This window comes from Poecilia reticulata, chromosome 12, assembly GCF_904066995.2.
Source record: "Poecilia reticulata chromosome 12, P_reticulata-male-v2, whole genome shotgun sequence".
NCBI classification, from domain to species: domain Eukaryota; kingdom Metazoa; phylum Chordata; class Actinopteri; order Cyprinodontiformes; family Poeciliidae; genus Poecilia; species Poecilia reticulata.
The window spans coordinates 8,048,731-8,069,191 of record NC_088841.1 but is presented as its reverse complement, the minus strand read 5'-3'; the positions used below and the strand labels follow the sequence as shown (position 1 = coordinate 8,069,191).

Genomic DNA, 20,461 nt, shown 5'->3' with positions numbered 1-20,461 from the left:
CTCCTTTCTCTTCCGCACGCTCATGCATAATGAACCAGAGAGTGTTCTGGCTGTGTTTGTAACCTGCCTGTGCTTTCGTATGCCACAGAGTTCTTTCTGCTCCCTGTCAAAGCAGCACTCGGATACATTAAAAAAAAGAAAGGAAAAAAAAGCTTTTGGGTGAGGTGGATGTTGTCTGCTGTTTGTAAAATATAACTGATGAGTCATCCCTCACATCTTCTTGTCCCGCCGCGGCAGGGGACCCGGCGAAGGCTAATTACGTAACTATACGAGTCGCAACTCTCGAGGTGTTCGCGTTACGAATACAGCAGTTAGTCCCACGTGTGAGAGAGGAGGGAATAAAAAAATACACGATATTTTCCTCATCTGCCGAGTTCTGCAAACATTTCCTCCTCTGTCGATTCTAACATGGAAATTTTCTTCCCGACCTCTGGGTTTGCCGTGTTTTCTTTTGTGTAGATGTACGTTGCGCGTGCAGCGGCCAGACGTACCCCTTCAGACTTCTTATCCGGGAAGATACAACTCTCTCCACTTGCTGTGAAGTTGCAGTAGACCTTGAAGGAGTCCCGCGAGCAGCCCTGGTTTGGATCAATCCAGTATTCACCTGCAGACAGGAGGCATTGCGGAAGATGTTCAGAGGAGAAAATAGGACATTTGGTGAACGGTGTAAAGCAGTCGATGCCTGTCCTTTTCTCATTCAGATTAACCTGACATCTTAGAATTACATATGCAGCTCTGGAAAGAATGAAGAGACCACTTAAAATGATCAGTTTCTCTGATTTTACTTTGTATAGGTATGTGATTGAGTAAAACAATACTAATGTTTAAACTGAGGAAGAGTTCAGAAATCAATATTTGGTGGAATAACCAGGAGGTTTTTGATGGGTTCAGTGCAGTGGGCTCTTGATTTTTTTCCAGAGCTGTAAATGTCAAATCTGTTACACAATTAATCCTTATTTAGAGGGGACAGTGTAAAAACTGCAATCGGAGAGCTTTGTGTTTCTAATCTGTTTGGCTAAGATGAAGCAAAAGGGTCATTTTGTATTCTTGTAACAAAGTCATTGTTGGAATCAGACCCAGACTGAAAGGTCTTCCAGAATCCTCCTCTGTTGTTGACGTTCATGGTAAAGACGCATACATATGGCTTTACAAAATGTCAGGAATTTAGCTAAATTATTAACATTCACCTTCGTGAGCAAAATTAGGCAATATTTTGAAGAGCGAAAAACTGGTCTTGTGTTATGTTCCAATTACAAACCGGGGCAGTGGGAAGTAATGGACTGTAAGTTAAAAGTTTATGACACTTGGATAATATGAACTTAAAATTTTATGGCATTTATTAAAAAAGTATTTAAAAAAGCAAAACGCTAGTTTGGCAGTGGATCTGTCGCTGCATAAAGTCGGTAGCGGACACGTACACTGCTCCAAATATAAAATCTTCCATCATCAAAAAAGGCTACCTGGCACCCCAGTAACAGAGTAGTGATATCCTGCTGCTAAAGAGCTCACAGTAATTGTACTTAAGGCTACAAAATACCAGGAAAACATGGAGTTGTTGAGCTGTTACTGAATACTGAATACTTTTCCTTCATCACAATGCCACCACCACTACAAATACACATCTGTTGTGAGCAATGAGGACAGGAAAAGTCCATCCAACAGGCTAAAACATATTATGGCAAATATATATTCCGACCAAATATTGCATTCAAGGAGTCCTCAGTTACATTTATTTCTCATTTCAGATATGAAATTTAGTGATACGACAAAAACTGTGGAAAAATTATATGAACAAAAGTATGCATGTTTTTTTATCTATCATTATGATGAACACAATGATTTCTCATGACTATGAGACACTTGAATAATAAAAAAGCCAGCATTAATTAGAAAGTGATTCTATATGTATTATATAAACTGCAAGAAGTGCAGCTGATTGCACTAGGTGTATTTTCCCTATTGACTAAATCAACAGAAATTAATGATTAGATTTTTCCTTTAAAAAAAATCAGCATAATACTATGTATGTTTGAGCAAAAGAAAACTTATTTTCAGTTGTTTTTGAACATGTATACCAGGGGATCCGATAATTACAGAGGACACTGTGTTTGTGTTTTACCTTCCTGTCAACAGAGGAGATTAAGGGACTTAAATATTGTGCATACATATTTTCTCTTAACATCCTGGGCTGCAACTGTCTTGTCTGGAGATTAATTAAGCAAATAAATAAAGGAGCGCCTTAGCTAGCGGCGTCCACCGGGTCTTCGAGAAAAGATGTCCTGCATGTTTTAGACGTCTCCCTGCTACACCTGATTTAAGTGGCAGAATTGTCCTTCTCAGTTTATCATCAGGTTGTGCAGAAGCCTGGCAGTGATTCATTCATTAAAAATCTGTTGTGCTGAACCAGACTAGCTCCCTCAAGGACAGGACGGCTTTTGGACACAATTCACTTGTTCTAAGCAGAAGTTGCTCTAAACAAGTTGGAGAATTGGATAAATCGTTAATATACTATCTAGAACTTATCTTCATCAAGGCCAAAATTGAAAAGGTGGTAAAAATACAATTAAAAAAGTAACTAAAAAATGTAAAGCTATTTTTCTTTTTCTAAGAAATCCAGTGGTTTGAATTTTACAGATTTGGACAAAAAGTAGCAAGAAAGAACTAAATTCAGTTTAGTTGCATAATAGCTTTTATCCACATCAGCCTTAAGTGAAATTTATGTAAACATAGCAATGGTAATTAAGAATTTAATCAGATGTAAATATTGAGCTGGGTAATCATGTAATTCAGTTCAGGGCTTCTGGCCGTTACGTTTTCTCCAAAATCAACTCAAGAGTAAAAACTCCTTTTTCTTCTCCAACTTCTTTTATATTTTTTCTTTTCTCAAAAGAAAATCATCGCGGCATTTAGAGCGTACGGAAACATGAGACATCGGTATCCGTAACGGAACTCGACGTCCCGTTCGCCTGCGCTCTGCTGTCTTAAACATTTCTCTTTCGCCACTGCATCACTGATGATTCGAGAGCGAGATATGAACAGAGCGGAGCAGAAGGGCCCTGCGTATGAAACGGAACATCACACGAACCATCGGGGAAATCAGGGTGGCACAGCTGCAGGTCCTTGCAGGTGCGAGCCGGGTTGTTCTGCGTGCCCAGCGGATGCTTCATCTGCTCGATCTCCAGCTTCAGCGAGTTGAGCGACCCGAAGATCTCCTCCATGCCGTCGTCGTAGTCCTTGTAGTTGGCGTCCATGGCGGCGTCGTCCACCATCTGGCTGGCATCTATGTTCCTACGTGTTCTGCCCTTAATGGGATTGACGATGGGGAGCGGGTGGATGACGTCACCGGGAGGGCCCTGTTGGGGACGGATGGGCAGAGACAAACACAAACTTTTGAGATGCAAAGAAGGTATCGGTAAGCACTGGGACAGAATAACGATCCTGTTGGATTACTCACAGGTGGGCCAGGAGGACCAGGGGTTCCAGTTTCTCCTTTTGGACCTGTTTGACCCTGAAAGGAAGAAAAACAAACCGATTATTCGTTACACACGCTTGTTATCGCCTCCACAATATTCAGGTTTCTGTAAATCACTTACAGACGACCCTTTGGCTCCTTTGGGACCAGGGGGACCCTAAAGACACCAATGACATCAAGCAATCAATACCGGCCAAGAAAGGACAGCGGCTGCTATCAGGCTAACGTGAAGAATATGGACTTACAGGTAAGCCGGGAGGTCCAACTGGACCGAGGGGACCTGTAGGACCAGCGATACCCTAACGGAGAGAAGATGACATGTAATTCCCCAGGCAATTCTCTGAATTATACAGAACAAACAAGTTCAAGATAAAACGAAGTATGGGAAAGACTGTCGAGAGCGCTCAGAGAGATGGCGATTGCTAACGTAGCGTTGCTCCCCTCTGGGCCGTGTCGCTTACGTTGTCTCCTTTGGGACCAGACGATCCTGAAGGGCCGGGAAGACCTCTGTCACCCTTTTCGCCCTGTTCACCTGGGGGTCCAATTAGACCAATGAGACCCGGATGGCCCTGCGGACAAAAAAAAAGTCAATAATACACCAGCCTGAGCGTAAATACATCTATCTGACAGAACCTCTCAACATAAGGTTGCCAAATTGACGACCAAAGGCAAAGAAATCTCATGGGTTATTGAGTTTGGTCATTAGTTTTAATGTTACGCTGGTGCTCTGAATTATTTAGGTTGTTTTAATGGGTGGTGGAGGCATTTACTTTCTCTCCTTTAACACCAGTGTCTCCTTTCAAACCAGGCAAACCAGGAGGGCCCTGTGAAGAGAACAAGAGTCACTCGGATCAGACCAACACCGCATGTTTGTAAGCAAATAGTAAAGCCGGGGCCGATGCATGTACCCACCATAGGTCCAGGAGGTCCGTCTGGGCCTGGAGAGCCAGGCAGTCCTTGCTCGCCCTTCAAACAAACATCAGTTATTCAAGATTTTCAGAGCCTACCTCCAAACAGTGTGAATCTTTTACATCTTGCTCTTAGCCATAACTTTCTTTGCATAAATGTTGCTTTTTTTTTTACAAAACAAATACCAGAAGAAGAGAAGTCAGGCTGTACTTACAACTGCGCCGGGGATGCCCCTGAGTCCTTCCGAACCGGGCTTTCCAGGTGATCCTTGAGGGCCCACAGGGCCTGTTTTTCCTTGGGGACCTTCAATGCCTGGTTCTCCCTTTTAAGGTAATAGTTTGCATTTTTATTTGTATGGAATATATTCACAAAGTGGAAGACATGAAATATAGAGAACTTTTACGTATTCCATGAGTTACCTTGGCTCCTTTCTCTCCTTGTCGTCCCTCAGGCCCCAGTGCTCCAGGAGGCCCCTGTGTCAATAAATTATTGACAGAGATTATTGAAGCGTAATGCAAACACAGAACATAAGAGTCTAGAACAGGGGTGGGCAATCCTGGTCCTGGAGGGCCGATGACCTGCAACTCTTAGACGTTTCCTTGGTCCAACTCACTTGAATCCAACAGCTGAATCACCTCCAAAGTGCAGTCAAGTTCTCCAGAGTCCTGCTAACAACCTCATTATTTGACTCAGGTGTGTTGAAGTTGAGACGCATCTGAAAGTTGCAGGACACCGGCCCTCGAGGCCTGGAGTTGCCCACCCCTGGTCTAGAATCTGATAACATTTTTTTTTTTGTATCAAAACAAGACGGAAAGACCTCCAAGTTGTACTTACTCTCTTTCCGGGTGGTCCAGAAGGACCAGACTCTCCGGTGGGTCCAGGTGAACCCTGGTTTGAAATGAAAATCCAGCCGTCAACTATTAACACTTTTCAGCAACGACAAAGCAGTAATACCCCCTCTACAAGTAACCAAAGCACTCACAGGTTGACCAGCTTCTCCGTCGTCTCCCTTATCACCAGCTGGGCCATCTAATCCCTGAATTACATCCAAACAGAACCTCAGTTAACAAGCATGTTTTATTTTTAAGCGATGTAAACACCGGAGCTTAGACGCATTCAGTCATGTGTATATTTACAGCTGGACCGGGCTCTCCAGGGGGGCCAGGGTCTCCAGGGAAGCCACTCGGACCCTAAGAATTAGATAGAAAATAAACACCACTTGTCTTTTTGGACTTGTACATTTAAATTTGGCACAGTAAAGATCATCTGGGCAACCATTGTTACAGTGTCAAAAGTGTTTTTGTGTAGCTCAAGGCAGATGAGAACTCACAGGGCTGCCCTTAGGGCCATCATCTCCAGGTGGACCTTTAGGGCCAGGAGGTCCTGCAGCACCAGCTGGACCGGCCTCTCCCTTCTCTCCACGCTCTCCTCTTGGACCCTAGGGTAAAAAGACATATACATATATATTTCATTAAGCTCGTTGGTGTAAAATTTCCACCTTTCCCAAACAAAGAGTACACCCTAGATCATTTGGCTCAAATAAGAAGAGATGGATTTACTCACTGGCGGACCAACTTCCCCCTGAAGTCCCGGCTCTCCTGTCTCGCCGGCATCTCCCTGAGAGAGGAGGACAAACAAACACATACATTATCAGCCAAGGGATCCACTGCGGATCAACATCGCCATTGTTTGCAGCAGCCCTGACTGTCCCTGTGCCCTTGTCACCAGTATGAGAACAGAAAGACGAGACTCGGGAGATTACAATCCATCAAGTGTGAGGAGATGGTTGGAGGATAGTGCCTGCTGACCTCACTGTTCTCCCCAAAGCCTGTCCATATATCTTGTCCTTCCTCCTCCTACCCCCCCTACTGAATAGTTACCCCGTTGACTCACCTACGCGCGTGACAGTGTCGTTATTCACTGTCGCGTAGAGCTACTGCCCTCCCAAGCTGGGGCTTAACGGATAAAGTCTGCTGCACTTGTTTTGTGGAGAAAATATTATCCCATGTCATGTTCGGAAGGCAAGGAGCAAATCGAGCCGCGCGGTTCCGCAGCGGCAGGGACGATGTGTTGCCATCAGCACATCCGGATTTCCTCAGGCGTAAACGGCTCAGTGTTTTTTTGGGGGGGGTGTTGGCAGGGATTTTGTAAAATAAGCGTCGAGCTGTCTTTCAAAACCTCTCATGCTGTTGTCAAAAAATCCAAACTAAGCATGATTTGAACCTTAAAGTTTTAGCAAAACATGCTGGGTTTTTTTTTTTGTTTGTTTTTTGTTTTTTATACATGCAACCCTGCTTGCGTCCACCAGTGGTGTTTTTGGCTAAATCTGCTGACAAGAGGGGGAAAAAAAAGAAAATCAAGACAGCTGCTCATCACAGATACACGAGGGATTATGTTTACAGGAGGAAAAAAAAAGGGAAAAAAAAAAAAAGGCCTGACTTTTTGTTGCCTGCCAACTTTGTGCGCTGGCCAATAAAATGCCATTTCAGCTGAAGGGCGATTAGCCAAGAAGAGCAGTGTGTGGGTTTGTGCAGAAGGAGGAGAAGCTATTCAGACGGGGATTATGAAGTAGCAAAAGGTGATTCTATTGACTGAAGGAGATAAAACAAATCACATCATCACTATGGACGCAGAACGATGAGCTCAGCAGCCACGCAGCTGCCAACATGGGCCTCCTTGTAATGAAATAGCAGCAACAAATAAGAAGTCTATCCGAGAGTGGCTTTTAATGAAGTATTGGCCTGCATACGTAGAATTCTCCTTTACTGGATTTGGTAGCGAAAATTGGCAGATGCGGTTTTAAAGTAAGTGCAAATGTTTCAACGTTAATGCTTTCAGATTGCTCCCACTCTGACTTTTTTATTCTACTGGCAAATAAAACCATTAGAAATAATTCGACCAATCACAATCATAGTTCAGATCCATTCGATCCATCTCAACCTATCTCTTCAGACAGTTTACATCCATAGGGTTCAAAGAACTAAATGTGAATCCACATTTAAGTCTTATGACAGTGCTGTATCAATCACTGTAAGGTGGATAAAACAGAGTAGAAAAAACTACAGTGTTGTACGCTTCAAGTGGGCGGATCGGTCAGCAGCAGCAACGTGCAGACACACAAAGTCATTATACAATTTGCATTTGCAATAAAGCTCCCCTCCATTTGTTGAGATGGCATCCCAGAAACTATATTAAAACTTAAACCTCGCTGTGAACTCTTTTAATAGGCGTACTGAGTCAGCATTTAGCAGAAAAAGCAAAAAAACTAACTCGACCGAACTCAGAATCTGATCCATTAAATAGGAACATCCTCCCATAAGTTACCAAGGCGCAGTGTCTGCGAAAGGTGAGCTGTTAGCTTAGAGGCGTTTTTTAAGGGTAGCATAGTTTTATGCTAGTATTCTTGTTTGTTATGTTTTATGGTTTAAATTATGTTGGACTGTTCTGCCACGTAGTCAATATGTAAAAGAAGCCTGGGAAGCTAGCTATTAGAGTGAGCTAGGCTAGCTGTTCTAATTCCTAATAAATGCTGGCAAAAACAGCTTAAAAATATCACCTTCATATATTTTTGACATTTAAACTATAAACGCCTTCTTTATTGAGTGGTTTTATGCAAATTTTCTCAATTTCTTACATAAAATGTTGCTTCTACTAATAAATAGTGAATTACTATTAGCTGCTACCATGTAATCTGCTTGCAAGGGCTGCAATTTACACACCAATAGTTCTAGAAGCAGCTATTACGTTTTTAAATCTGGGCTTATTGTTTCTTCTTTTATAGATTTTAACAATCTTGCTAACCATGTAGTGAGGCAGTGTAGCACCTTGCTTAACTAGCCCATTTTAGCATTAAAGATAGCAATTACAGTGAATATGTGGATTTCTTTTTACTTTCAGTTGCGCGTCATTAATTTATCCGGAAAATATTTTGAGATTTTTGTGAATAAAACCAGGTGAGAAGTTTTACCTTTTCTCCAACAGCACCAGGGTTTCCAACACCACCAGGGGGTCCCTGAGGACCGTCGGCTCCAGGGGCACCTGAAGGACCCCTGGGACCAGGAGGACCGGGTGGACCCTGTAGTAGACAATAAAAGTCATTTTGATTTGTGAATGAGTTTGGGCTGGATGCTTCTTTCCATGCAATCACAGTCTCAGTGCCCATCTCACCATTTGACCGACATCTCCGGTTTCACCTTTCTCACCAGGTGGACCAGGCAAGCCCTGGAGAATTAGAAGAAGGTTGAAATTTGTCTGATCTTGATTTGATTGTTCAAAATACTTGAGATTATATTGCGGTGCACACCTGCAGCCCAACTGGGCCTGGAGGTCCTGGGAAACCTCTCGACCCTTCATCTCCCTTCTGGCCGAACATACCCTGCTGACCTCTGGGACCTGGCTCTCCATCTGCACCCTGCAAAAAACAAGAGGTTATGAAGTGAGCCATGTTGTAGAGCTGCTAAATCAAGAAGTAAAGATACACAAAGCAGGCACTTACAGCAGGACCTGGTGCTCCGACAGGGCCTTGAGGGCCCGTAGGACCTGGAGGACCCTGAAGAAGAGCACATCAATAGAAGTCTTGTGTTATTTTTCTTAATATGAGGTGCATGTATTCACTAGAAAACTAAATACGCATCAAAATTTGAAGATGTAAAATGGTTGATAAAAAATAAAAAAACTTACATGTTCTCCTTTGTCACCCTTACTTCCTTTCTGTCCTGGTTCTCCAATCTCTCCCTGTGAAACAGAAGCAGAACACAAACCTCAGCTAAGGATACATCATGCACATTATGCTTATGCATCACCTGATCGGACATTTCCCTTAACAGAAAAACAGATATGGGAAACTGACCAAACCAACAGATCCAGCCCTCTTTTTTCTGACAATTTACACCTAAAGGACAGGGTGCTGCGGGGCTTATCATGAGTCACTCGCAAACTACCGAGGAAAGGAAAACAAGATAATTGCTTCCATTAGAAAGCCCACTGAAATATACAAAATAAAGCCGTTTGTACCTTTGCACCCTTTCAAAACCTTTTCTATGCTGTTGGTGTTTTGGACGTGTATTCCTAATAGCTATTGGTGTTGAAGGCAATTATGGGGTTAACCAGACAATGCATTTTTTTGTTGTCTCGTGAAAAAGCTCTTAAATCAGTCAATTCTCCACAGCAGGAAAGTGTCTGAACGCGTGTAAAATGTTAGCTGGTAATATCCCGTAAATCCCACACAGCAAATGCTCCCGGCGTTCTCTCTGTCCATCCACTCTCTGCAGGGACCGCTGAAGGGCCCCGTAAGAACCGAGGAGCTCACCGACAGGATGCGAGATTATCCTTTGACTTTCTGCCGCTGCTGATCTTTACGCATAAGAAGTTGCTCTCACCTCTGAATGCTAAAGAGTCACCGTGACACGTTGTGTCACTGCCTCTAAATTCAGCGCCTATCGCCGCTTTGTTTGTGCGCCGCAGCAACAAGGCTGGCTAGACGATTAAAGATCTGCAAATCAATGCAAACTCTGTAAAACAAATTTCCCTCGGAGCGTTTGGGTCAGAGGGAGAGGAATGAAGAGAAATATGATTTATATCCCAGCTTTGGTGTCTGGTGTAATGGGTAGGGCTACATATATTTCTGTTTATAGCACGGTACGTGTTTACATTGTTGGCAATGTAAGTTATGTGAATCTTCAGCTTTTGAATGAGTGTGTCTGAGTAATCTTTTCAACCATCTGGCTCAAACTGTTCTTTGTTCATGAACCACTCAGAAACAAGCAAGACTCAAACTAGTGTCAACACACTGGACCAAAAATGACTATAAAAGGACACTTTCAGGCTCGGATGAAATTTCTAACTGTTTACCAGGACAAAACCAAAGTCTTCAGGAACGTTTTTGGCCAAGAAGAAAACCCCTCATAGTGATGAAAAGAACAACTTTTGTAGGAGTCAATGTTTTCAAGGTCTCATTCACAGATCCAGTCTATGAAGTTGGTACTGTAATGAACATGGAGGACAGAGGGCGGCAGGGGGAGCTGTCGGACATTTTTACAAAAGGGGGGCGCTGGGATGCCTTTGGGGGGCGTTTGGTCGAAGGTAAACTTTACACCTTAAATGCACAACAATGCCAGTTTAAACTTTGAGCAACTTGGTAAAACTGTTTGTGTAACATTAAATCATGCTTGGCTGCAACTGTATCGATGGCAGCTCTTCTTCTATTCAGTGTTTGTTAGCTTCTATTAGCTTCTTGGCGCAGCTCCGTTCTCCTGCTACTGGTAGCTAAACTCACGATACCCTCACTTTGTATCCCTCTGAAAAATGAACCCATTTAAATAAAGAAATCCCTCCATGGGTGATACCACGATAGAGAGCGTTCATTTTATAGCGTTAACACCGGTGCTGTAAGTGGTCCGGTATGAAACGGGGGTAATAGAACAACACAGCACTTTTAAATTTCAATAATCAGAATGCAGAAATTGTTTCCGTTGTTTTAAAAGGTTTAAGTCAGTCTGCCTTTTCCACATCGATACGTTTCCTGACCGCCCTGCACCTTAGGGGGTTAAAAAAAAAAAAGACGTTCACATTGCCCAAAACTCTGAAACAGGAGAAGCGGGACATAAAACGGAGCAACGAACTAGATGTGAATTATGGCATAAAAACAGAGAATCCGACACTGAACAGTGAAAAATCAACACATGACATCATGACGATTATGTGATGATGAGTGAAGATTACTGGATGGTCAATAAATTATAAATCTAGTAACAGGAAAGAAACTAAAGTGGACATAGCAATAAACCAAGAGAGGATAATACTAATCAAAGGAAACTAAATGGAAATGAATGAAGAACAAAATGCAAGAATAAATTAAGAAACCTTTCGAGCAATAATTAATACAGAGGACTGTATTTCAAGAATAAACACACTATTTCCAGATAAAAGGTAAAATAATATTGTTCAAATGTCCTGGGTTTGTTGAGACCATATCTAGTACTGAGAATAAATATATCTTACAGACCATAACAGTAAAGAACTTATTACTTATTTGTTTTTAATTAGATTTGATATTTTTAATTCTTCAATATATTTGTTCATGTCAGTGTTAATGTCATGAGGCTGATGACTCCATGACACTTTCAATTTGACTCATTAGGATTTGATTAAGAACCAGATTTGTTCTTTGTAATTTCTGTCCAGAAAAACTATTAATCTATAAATCAATAGACAGGTCTATATAAAGATATAATCCATGTTTCTGTCTCATATTTGTATGGCATTAAAAGGATCTGGAACTTTTGTTTTTCCACTGAAAGCTCTGGTTTACACAATAAATGCCATGTAGGTGAAATTTTATGGATGATACTCTGATGTCCCATTCTCCTGAAGGCAGCACAGAGCTGCATCACCAGAAACCAACAGAAACACTGAAGAGAAGAAGAGCTATGATTAATGTAGTTGCAGTTCTATCCATGTTTTAATGTTGCAGAGCTCAGTCATTTTGCAAATAGTTCAAAGTTTAAACTGGCATGATGAACATCTTTTATCTGGTCATTTTGTGGAATATTTAACAACTAGAAAATGGCAAAGAACAAGAATATTTTTTCCACTCTGATTGGCTGCTGTTAGGCCTACTTGAATTTAACTTGAATGTTCATTGCATTTTTCTTAAACGCCTGTGAAAATAATTTCTATTCCTATGACTTTTTTGTTGTCTGGGAAATTATTTTTGATGATAAATATAGAAACAAGCATAAAAATCAAAACGTCTACAATAGTGATAGTAATATTAATAATAAAATAATAGTCAGGGCAAAGTAGCCTACACATTCTTTGGTGGGGGGCGGTGAGGGACCTGGATATGGGCTGGGGGGGCGCTGGGGCAAAAATGGTTGAGAAACACTGAACTAGACAGAACGGAAATCGAGCCATATAAAGCAACTGACCTTGTCTCCGTCCTCTCCGGGTGGCCCCGGTGGCCCTCCAGGTCCTGGTAGACCCACAGGTCCCTGAATACCGTCTCTTCCGGCTGGGCCCTGAGGACCTTTTTCTCCCTGGAGTTGTTTCATAAAGGCACAGTCAGAAAGGCACAGCAGTACATCTAGCACACCACGACTATTTCTGTAACACGAGCCCCTTACCGGTCCACCTTTCTCTCCAGCAGGGCCTGGTGGTCCCTGTGGGCCAGAACGTCCAGGTGGGCCTGTAGGTCCGGCTGGGCCGGCCGGACCCCGCTCGCCAGGAGAACCCTTCGGCAAACAAAACACACCGAAGTTAGTCACCAAAATAATAAAGCGGGATCAAAACTATCATCACTCTTATGTAAGTAACATATTTTACATACATTTATATTCTATAAATTGAAAATTTCAGGATGGCAACATTAGCATGAAGGCTCTCCTCAGAGATACATCTGAGCTAATTAAAGGTTAGCATGCAGATGCAGTGAAATATACTCACAGCAGGTCCAGGTGGGCCTTGAGGACCCTCATTCCCTTTCAGACCATGAGCCCCCTGCAGAGCAAAATTAAACAAAGGCTTGAGGAAACAAAAACACACACACACATTTGTCGAGGAAGCATCCTGCCTCATAAACTTCCTATCTTTAAACTGGCACAGCCATGAGGTAGAAAACCTCCTGCAGTCCCCAAAGCAGCAGTTCAGCAGATGGAGAAAACAGTTCTTTACCAATACAGCAGCAAATCTGCTTCGTAGTCGCAGAGAGAGGCAGTGTGTGTACCGCATAATTCAGCGTGTCACAACGTTGGGAACTGAATTGATATTACGAGTGATTTCGAAAGTGTAATAAACTTTCTCGTGGAATGGGGAGGGACGCAAAAAGTACAACCTAAAGTTAAATCAACAACCTGTTCCTGTTTTGGAGCCCACTCAGAGCTGTTTGACTTTAACACAATGCTACAGCAGTTTAATAGCTTATAGCCTTGGACTATTATGAAATAAGACACGGAGCGAGAGATATTGATTTTGTTGGAAGGTATATTTGAATGCTGAGCAGAGAGAGACGACTTACCACAGGGCCCGGCAGACCTCTCTCTCCAGGGAAACCTCTTTGTCCGGGAGGGCCGTCTTTACCAGTTGGGCCCGCAGGACCGGGGTCACCCTGTGGTTAGTTTGAATAAATAACGTCCTGAATCAAATAATGAACAGATGCGGGAAGTGCGACTAGTGGTCCAGAGACCAAACTTTCACCTTAGCTCCTTCTTTCCCTGCAGCTCCGGGCAAACCGTGCTCACCAGGTGGACCTGGGGGTCCCGGATGACCTCGATCTCCCATTGGTCCAGTCTCACCTGTTGGTCCCTGCAGGAAAAATAATAAAATGGCTTGTCTAATCTGATTGTAACAGAGAAGCTACTGAAGCTCAGATTGCTAAATAAGCTAGCGGTGGTTCCAATAAAACGATCACAGCATACAAGACATTGCTGTTTGTAGTAATGGGGCTTCATAGCTGCAGAGCAGTGTAGGTATAAAGTCATAATGTTAGGCCTAATGTGTGTACTCGGTGAGGAATGTTGACGGAAAAAGACGCTTTCGCTTCTTAAATCCTAAAGGAGAGGTTGAGCATTTGCTGAGTAGGAGGGCAACTCCTCCTTAAAGCCTCGGTGTTCCTCCATTATCGTTGATGTTCTCAGCTGACATTAGCAGAACTGCTTGGAGGGTAAGTCTGCTAAGGAGTCATGCATAATGGATGAAGAGCCCAAAGCTAATATAGAAAGAAAAACAGCACCCGAGGTTCGGCTCTCGCAACAATAAATCAGCTGTTGCCGGACCGGCTGAAAGCGTTCCTAGCTGTTCCCGTCGCTTTGATGCCAGCGTGTTTTAGAAAGTACACTAACAAGAGTGCAACTTCTAAACATGTGACTGGTACGTTGTTGGCACGGGACACTGGTTTCTGGGTGAATAGAAAAGAAAAATAAAGCAAGGAGAGTACCTGAGGTCCAACCACACCTGGAGGACCAGGAGGGCCCGTCTTGCCTTGGAATCCCTGGATGTGACAGAAGAAACCAAAACTCAGTCCATCACCAAAGAGTCTGGCGGCTACAAATGAGCTCAGCGATCAAACTGCTTTACTTACAGTCTCTCCTCTCTGTCCAGGATGTCCAGGCAGTCCGTCTTTCCCTGGGGGTCCCTGACAAATTCACACAAATCCACAAATTCAAAGTAAACGTACTCCAAAAAAAAAAACAAAAAAGAAAACAAGATGGCTTTCTAATGATCATCTGACTCACAGGAGGGCCCTTTGGTCCTGGAAAACCTGTTGGTCCCTGAGGACCTGGCAAACCCTGAAAAAAAAAGGAAAAGAAAAATACATAACTGCCAGTCAGAAATCATTGATCTCTCACAGAACAGCAGATTCCTTTCAAACAACCCAACTTTTGATAAGAGAATAATGCTACATACCCTCTCTCCGGGAGGTCCTGGAGGGCCGTCGTTTCCTGAGTTACCCTGAGGAAACAAAGCATAGGGGTCAGCTGTGAGAAAGAAAAAAAAACGACACACACACACACACTCGCCAAAAGAACCCATAAGATGAGAGCGAAATATTTCACAGACTTTTGGTCCAGCTTTCCCCGTCGGTCCCCTCGGCCCTCTCTCTCCTCTCGGCCCCTGACGGAAACAAAGACTTGATCAGAATCACAGAGAGGGCTCCGCCAGAGATACAGATGACCTGGAAATGCTGAGATTAATTAATGTTTCAACTTGGCTCCCCATCAAGTATAGCCACGTCGAGGGTCCCCAACCCCCCTTCCTTCTTTTACCGAGGTGCCAAGTTTGCCATCTGTAGATAAGCTGAAGTGTGCTGAGTAAGACTAACCGTTGGTCCTCTCTGTCCGCGTGGGCCTGGCTTTCCTCCTGTGCCCTGTGGATGTTAAGAACACGCAGTGATCAAAGGAGTGGCAACTCGCATCATTAAAGGGAGATTGGGCTGCATGCTCAACATGAATTAATCTAAAGGCCAGGAGAGGATCATATCTGCAGACAGAGTTCAACAGAATCAGGCCGTCGCTCTGCTCTGAGATCAGCTTTTACGTCTCGTCCCGGCCTGTGTGTGCTTTTTTTGTCATCGTTAATTCTTCTAATCACCAACATTTGAGCAGTTAGCGCTACAGAAAATAACTTTTTTTATTACAATTTAACAGTCATATCACAGGGCCCAAATTAAAACGGGCTCGTTTAACTTTAATGAGAAAACAAGCGCATCTTTTGAGTGGTATTAAGCCTTCAAGCGAGAGAGAGAAGCGAATCTTATTATTTTTCTATATTTTTTTCCCTTCCTTTTCAGCTCAGTCCCATAAACTTTCCCCGACTGTCCTGCAAAGATGAGAAGCTTTATGTGCCCCGCTCCAGCCAGTCGCGGTGACAAACTGTTACTCTTCCAGGCGAGCTAATGGCCCGTCGCTAACACACACAGAGCGCGTGAAACATTGCTCAAAGCGCCGCCGGGTGATAAACAATGTTTTTGCTGGTTTGAAATGAGTTGTGTAAAAGGTGCTTTCTTCCTCTGCTTGGTCAAATCTGTTTCAGAGCCATGCAGCCTCCGCTGGGGTTGATCAATCTCGATCAGGGTCCGTGTTCCAACACTCTGTCGGGCTAATGTAAATAGGAAATGCTCTGTGCGACGTACCCGGGAGCCCTTCTCTCCGTTGGCGCCCGGGAAGCCTTGGAAGCCCTGAGATCCCTGTGTGGCAGAAAAGAGAGCAATTAGTCACCTGAGAGAGAAAAGATAAACACTTCTTTCTTATTTATTTCACTCCCTTGAATACTCCCAGCCCGTTGTAGCTAGTGGGAGAGGGCGCTGCGGTGTTTTATTGTTATCGCATAAGCAGCAGAGGGCTGACAGGGATTGCTTATTCACATCTCCATCTCTTTGATCAGGAAGCTTCAAGCACGTCCACTTTTCCGACTCAGGCTTTGCTACAACGAGCTTAATGCTTGAAGTGCTGATGGTAGAGAAAAAAAAAAAAAACAGCTGCGAAAGCATTCGAAGACATGAAAATAGAAACGCAGCATTATGACAATACAGACAGGCAAAGTGTGTAATGTCTCAGAGCTCCAGTTAAGTCCAATTTTATTCATGGTAACTTTAGATTTTGAACAACTTTTATTTAACCAAGAAAGGGAATTTGACAAAGATCTCTCAAAAGACAGCAACCAAAGTAAAAGGTTTTGAAAAAATAGTAAAACTTACATTTACGTTAAAAAAACAATACTATGTAAAACATTAATTATGCCCTTCTTACTAACCAATGAAAACATTTGTATTGGCATTATCCTTTTTTTATTTGCTAACCAGCTTTCTGGACAGGTGATCGCCAAGTCCTTGAAAATACTGGACCTCCTAGCTAAATCTTCACCACTACCTCTTTCAGTTTGATCAAACATGTTGGTAAAAATATTATCTTAAACCTTAATTTGCCAGAGACTATCACTGAGTAATGCTTTCGGGTAGCAATATGCCGAGCACTTGCCTTTGGTCCTTGTCTTCCTGGGTAGCCTGGCAATCCGGGAACTCCGAGTTTACCCTGTTGACAAAAACACATTTCGATAAAACGCTTGTGATTAGCCTAAAAGAGAACCTTTGCTAAACTCAAAGTTGCAATATGACGACGAAATTTAACATTCAACATAAATAAACAAAGATAATCAGTTGTCAGATTTCAGCAGCAGAGAGGTTGGACTAAACACCCGATACGTATTGGTGTTGTACTGTTTGTGATGCTCTACATATATTTCTACCTTTTTATTGTGCAAGGCATGCAAATCTGTATTATGGTAAACACCTATTATTTTGTGGATCAAACAAACTGCCATATTTCCTTCAAACTGCTTTTATTATTCTTCACAGTGAAAAAGGGAATCTATTCCCTGTTTGCTAATGCGCTAGCATTAGCCTAGCAGTTTAGCAAACTGCTTCTTGTAAAAAATATCTTTAGCAAGAGTGTCTATAAGTCTATTGCAGACTCCTGCAGTACATATTGAGTCAGACTTTGAACTGTAGTATATTACAGTTGTCCAGTATAGGGACTAAATAATTTACTATACTTTTGTAAAGCCCATCAAAGGTTTAACGGGTTTTTTTTCTTTTGCCATAGGTCTTGATGTTGAAAAATGCTTAATTTTGTTTGCATGACTCAGATCAATTAAAGCTAAATTGACACGTTACATTCTTTTTTTGTATCTGCAAAAAATGCAATACAAATGAAAACTTTTGAATTTTTTTTCTATATTATTCTTCTCATGTTAGAAGTAAAATGTAAAAATTATACTCAAGTAGTTACACGCACCACCATGGCGAATTGCAAGTAAATCTGTTTTCTCCAGCTTAATGTTTTATTTTTATTTTTGCAGGTTCTACAGACAGCATAACACCACAGCTACATTACGGTTTGACCATTTCTAGTGTCAGACACTGCAGAATAAAAACGTCTGATTGATGGAATCATAACAGTTGGTAACATTTATTTCCATCCCGAGTATATAAACTGCAGCAAACAGAAAAAAAAAAGGATGAACCCATTTTTTCTTTGTTGAGCTATATTGTTGTTGAGCTTCTCTGTGATTGCCATGGGTGAAGGGCAATAAAACCTGGTGATGCAGTGCAACTGAAAACGCAGCCTTCACCAAATGACCGCATCATTATATTATTCTATTACATCCCAATAAATATCTAGGCTTTTTTTGTTGTTGTTCTCCACTGAATTCAGTGCAAAAATATCTTATCTCATTACAAAAACAAGACTGAGCAAACCTCCCATTATTTTTAATGTTAATGAACACAAAAATTAAACATGTGCAAGCGCCACAGCTCAATAAATACCCGCGCATTTTACAGCCGAAGTGTCGATTCTAATTATACACGGAAACGGCATCGGCATTATTTAACGCAGACTTAATAAGTAAACTGAAAAATTGACCACAACTCAATAATTTGGTCAAATCAGATTCTGAAAAAAAAAAACTACAAGAAGCAGTGTCAATAGTGTGTGAATCGGTGTCTAAGGCATAAAAATCAAATACATGTGTTCAAGGGATTGTTAAACATTGAGATAATTAAGAATCTTCTTCCAGCGAGCGTCAGAAGACAATAAATCAACTCCTCAGTTCTGTTAAGAAAAAAGATGAACTCATCTGAGAATTGCCATTGGCTGTGTGAAATATACACAGCAGCCTACTCAGTGTTTAATTGAAGCCTTTAATGCTGGTTGAAGAGCAGCAGCAGTGGGCAAACTGATCCCTGTTCAGATCAGATAATTGGGGAAAAAAATGGTTTTCTTTTAAAGCCTGGCTGTGCCTTAATCTTAGAGCAAACATGACTGAGGATGGGAAAATAAAGATGAATCTTTTTTTTACTTTCTTTTAGGCAGGCAGTGAGGAATAAGTATGACTCATAGTGAAGAAATATACATTGGAAAAAAGAAAGAAAAAAAAAAGCGTCTCACCTTCTCACCAGAGGGGCCGAGCGGACCAGGATCTCCAGGGAGCCCTGAGCGACCCTTTGGCCCTTCTGGGCCGTCCTCTCCTCTGGGTCCCGCCGGTCCAAGTTCTCCCTGGACAGCACAGGAGGAACCACAAAACGTGAACGTTTCCTTCACTACATGGTGTAGAGCTAGCACAAACTAGACGGATTGAAAATAACTGAAGTTGCTCTATAACCAAACCACCTACTGCACACATCAGTTCTGATCTTGATTGCAGTTGTTTACTACTTTGTGTTGGTATTTAAAATGCAAATATTGATTCAATCACTAAAGTTTGTGATATGGAAAAAGTTCACAGGGTGTGAATACTTTTCCCAGGCACAGCATTACTGCCACCTTCTGTCTATTAATGGGATAACATTAATAGACATTGACGGGGTCGTTTTGCTATGTGTGGCTAATTTTAATCATTTTACTAGTGAGTAAAATGATTAAAATTAGCCACACATAGCATAAGAAAGAATGAGGATGTAAGCCAAGTAGAGAACATTTTGTCACACACACACACGCGCACAAGCACACACACACACACATACACACACACGCGTGCACACACGCACACACAAAAGAAAATCATAACTATGATGAGATGAACACCCATTATACTTTTGAGCCAGTTGTTGTCCTCTGAGTAGTTCAGGTTAGCCCTTTCAACAGGACTGAACACTTGCTTAAAGGATCCAGTTAGATACTGTTCCCGTTGAAAAGTGGTTAGCAATCCTATTACTGCTTCTCGCTGTAAGTGCGCTCCCATTTTAAAAGGACACACACTAAATGACAGAGTACAAACTGGCACTGACAGCCCGGCGCTGCTTGCCGAGGCCCATTGGTGTGTGAAAGGTATCTAGTTAAAGGTCCGTGCAGAGTTGCAAAGCAAGCAGACGCACACATGCACACACGCCCCTCAAGTACACATGAAACAGCATCAGGCAAACTGTACTTGACTTACGCTCGCAGGCTCATCAAAGAAAACACTTTAAATTGAGCGCTCTCGCGCGCATGCAAACACACCCACGCGTGCGAACCCCCTTTCCCCCTCCCACACCTTTCACACGCCTGCTTCAAACCAAGTCATTTGCAGCGGGCATCGCCAGAGCAGAGTGGGCCCCCTCAAATCTTTGCTTTCATCTGGATCGGCGGCGTCTCCAGAGGAAAACATGGTGGAAGGCCCGTGTCTCTCGTGGGCTTGGAGTGGTGTTTAAAGTGCCATTGATTTCTCCCTCCTTTTTCAGCTGGAGACAGCCCCGGTTCAGGGATAGGGGGGATTTAAGGTTTCAAGTACGGGGCTGCTGTGAGTTATGTTTCTCACTGTGGAAGTCATATTTTCCTGCGGCTTGACAGCGTAAATCCCTAATGCACTTCAGAGGAGCTGCTCCGGAGTGAGCGTGTCAAACTTCTTTTTCTCCTACATCGGGGCGAGCGGGCGGGCAGTGGGTTTAGGATCAACTTGGAAGAGGCAGAGGAGGAATTGAAAACTGCTACACGATTATAGCTGTCAACATGAACAACACCTCATGTTTTCTCATTACGCTCTCTTCCGCAGCAGTCAGAAAGGCTTTAGGGAAGGAGGCTGCCGCAGAAGGGGTCACTGTAGGTTATC

General features: G+C 42.7%; 1 protein-coding gene across 2 annotated transcripts in view; it reads right to left on the bottom strand.

The window, feature by feature from the left end:
* The window catches only part of col5a1 (procollagen, type V, alpha 1), a 104,254-nt gene that overhangs the window by 10,384 nt on the left and 73,409 nt on the right, over positions 1-20,461 (bottom strand). For both annotated transcript variants that reach the window (XM_008423597.3, XM_008423596.3), the window contains exons 30-63: positions 18,823-18,930; positions 16,852-16,905; positions 16,008-16,061; positions 15,198-15,242; positions 14,936-14,989; positions 14,783-14,827; positions 14,611-14,664; positions 14,457-14,510; positions 14,313-14,366; positions 13,574-13,681; positions 13,395-13,484; positions 12,824-12,877; positions 12,505-12,612; positions 12,310-12,417; positions 9,062-9,115; positions 8,877-8,930; positions 8,685-8,792; positions 8,549-8,602; positions 8,349-8,456; positions 5,945-5,998; positions 5,712-5,819; positions 5,518-5,571; positions 5,364-5,417; positions 5,216-5,269; positions 4,801-4,854; positions 4,596-4,703; positions 4,385-4,438; positions 4,243-4,296; positions 3,934-4,041; positions 3,718-3,771; positions 3,594-3,629; positions 3,455-3,508; positions 3,086-3,353; positions 492-604 (exon numbers count right to left, since the gene is read on the bottom strand). In XM_008423597.3, the coding sequence (XP_008421819.2) occupies positions 492-604; positions 3,086-3,353; positions 3,455-3,508; positions 3,594-3,629; positions 3,718-3,771; positions 3,934-4,041; positions 4,243-4,296; positions 4,385-4,438; positions 4,596-4,703; positions 4,801-4,854; positions 5,216-5,269; positions 5,364-5,417; positions 5,518-5,571; positions 5,712-5,819; positions 5,945-5,998; positions 8,349-8,456; positions 8,549-8,602; positions 8,685-8,792; positions 8,877-8,930; positions 9,062-9,115; positions 12,310-12,417; positions 12,505-12,612; positions 12,824-12,877; positions 13,395-13,484; positions 13,574-13,681; positions 14,313-14,366; positions 14,457-14,510; positions 14,611-14,664; positions 14,783-14,827; positions 14,936-14,989; positions 15,198-15,242; positions 16,008-16,061; positions 16,852-16,905; positions 18,823-18,930 (2,595 nt within the window). The remainder of the gene's footprint in view (positions 1-491; positions 605-3,085; positions 3,354-3,454; positions 3,509-3,593; positions 3,630-3,717; positions 3,772-3,933; positions 4,042-4,242; positions 4,297-4,384; positions 4,439-4,595; positions 4,704-4,800; positions 4,855-5,215; positions 5,270-5,363; positions 5,418-5,517; positions 5,572-5,711; positions 5,820-5,944; positions 5,999-8,348; positions 8,457-8,548; positions 8,603-8,684; positions 8,793-8,876; positions 8,931-9,061; positions 9,116-12,309; positions 12,418-12,504; positions 12,613-12,823; positions 12,878-13,394; positions 13,485-13,573; positions 13,682-14,312; positions 14,367-14,456; positions 14,511-14,610; positions 14,665-14,782; positions 14,828-14,935; positions 14,990-15,197; positions 15,243-16,007; positions 16,062-16,851; positions 16,906-18,822; positions 18,931-20,461) is intronic.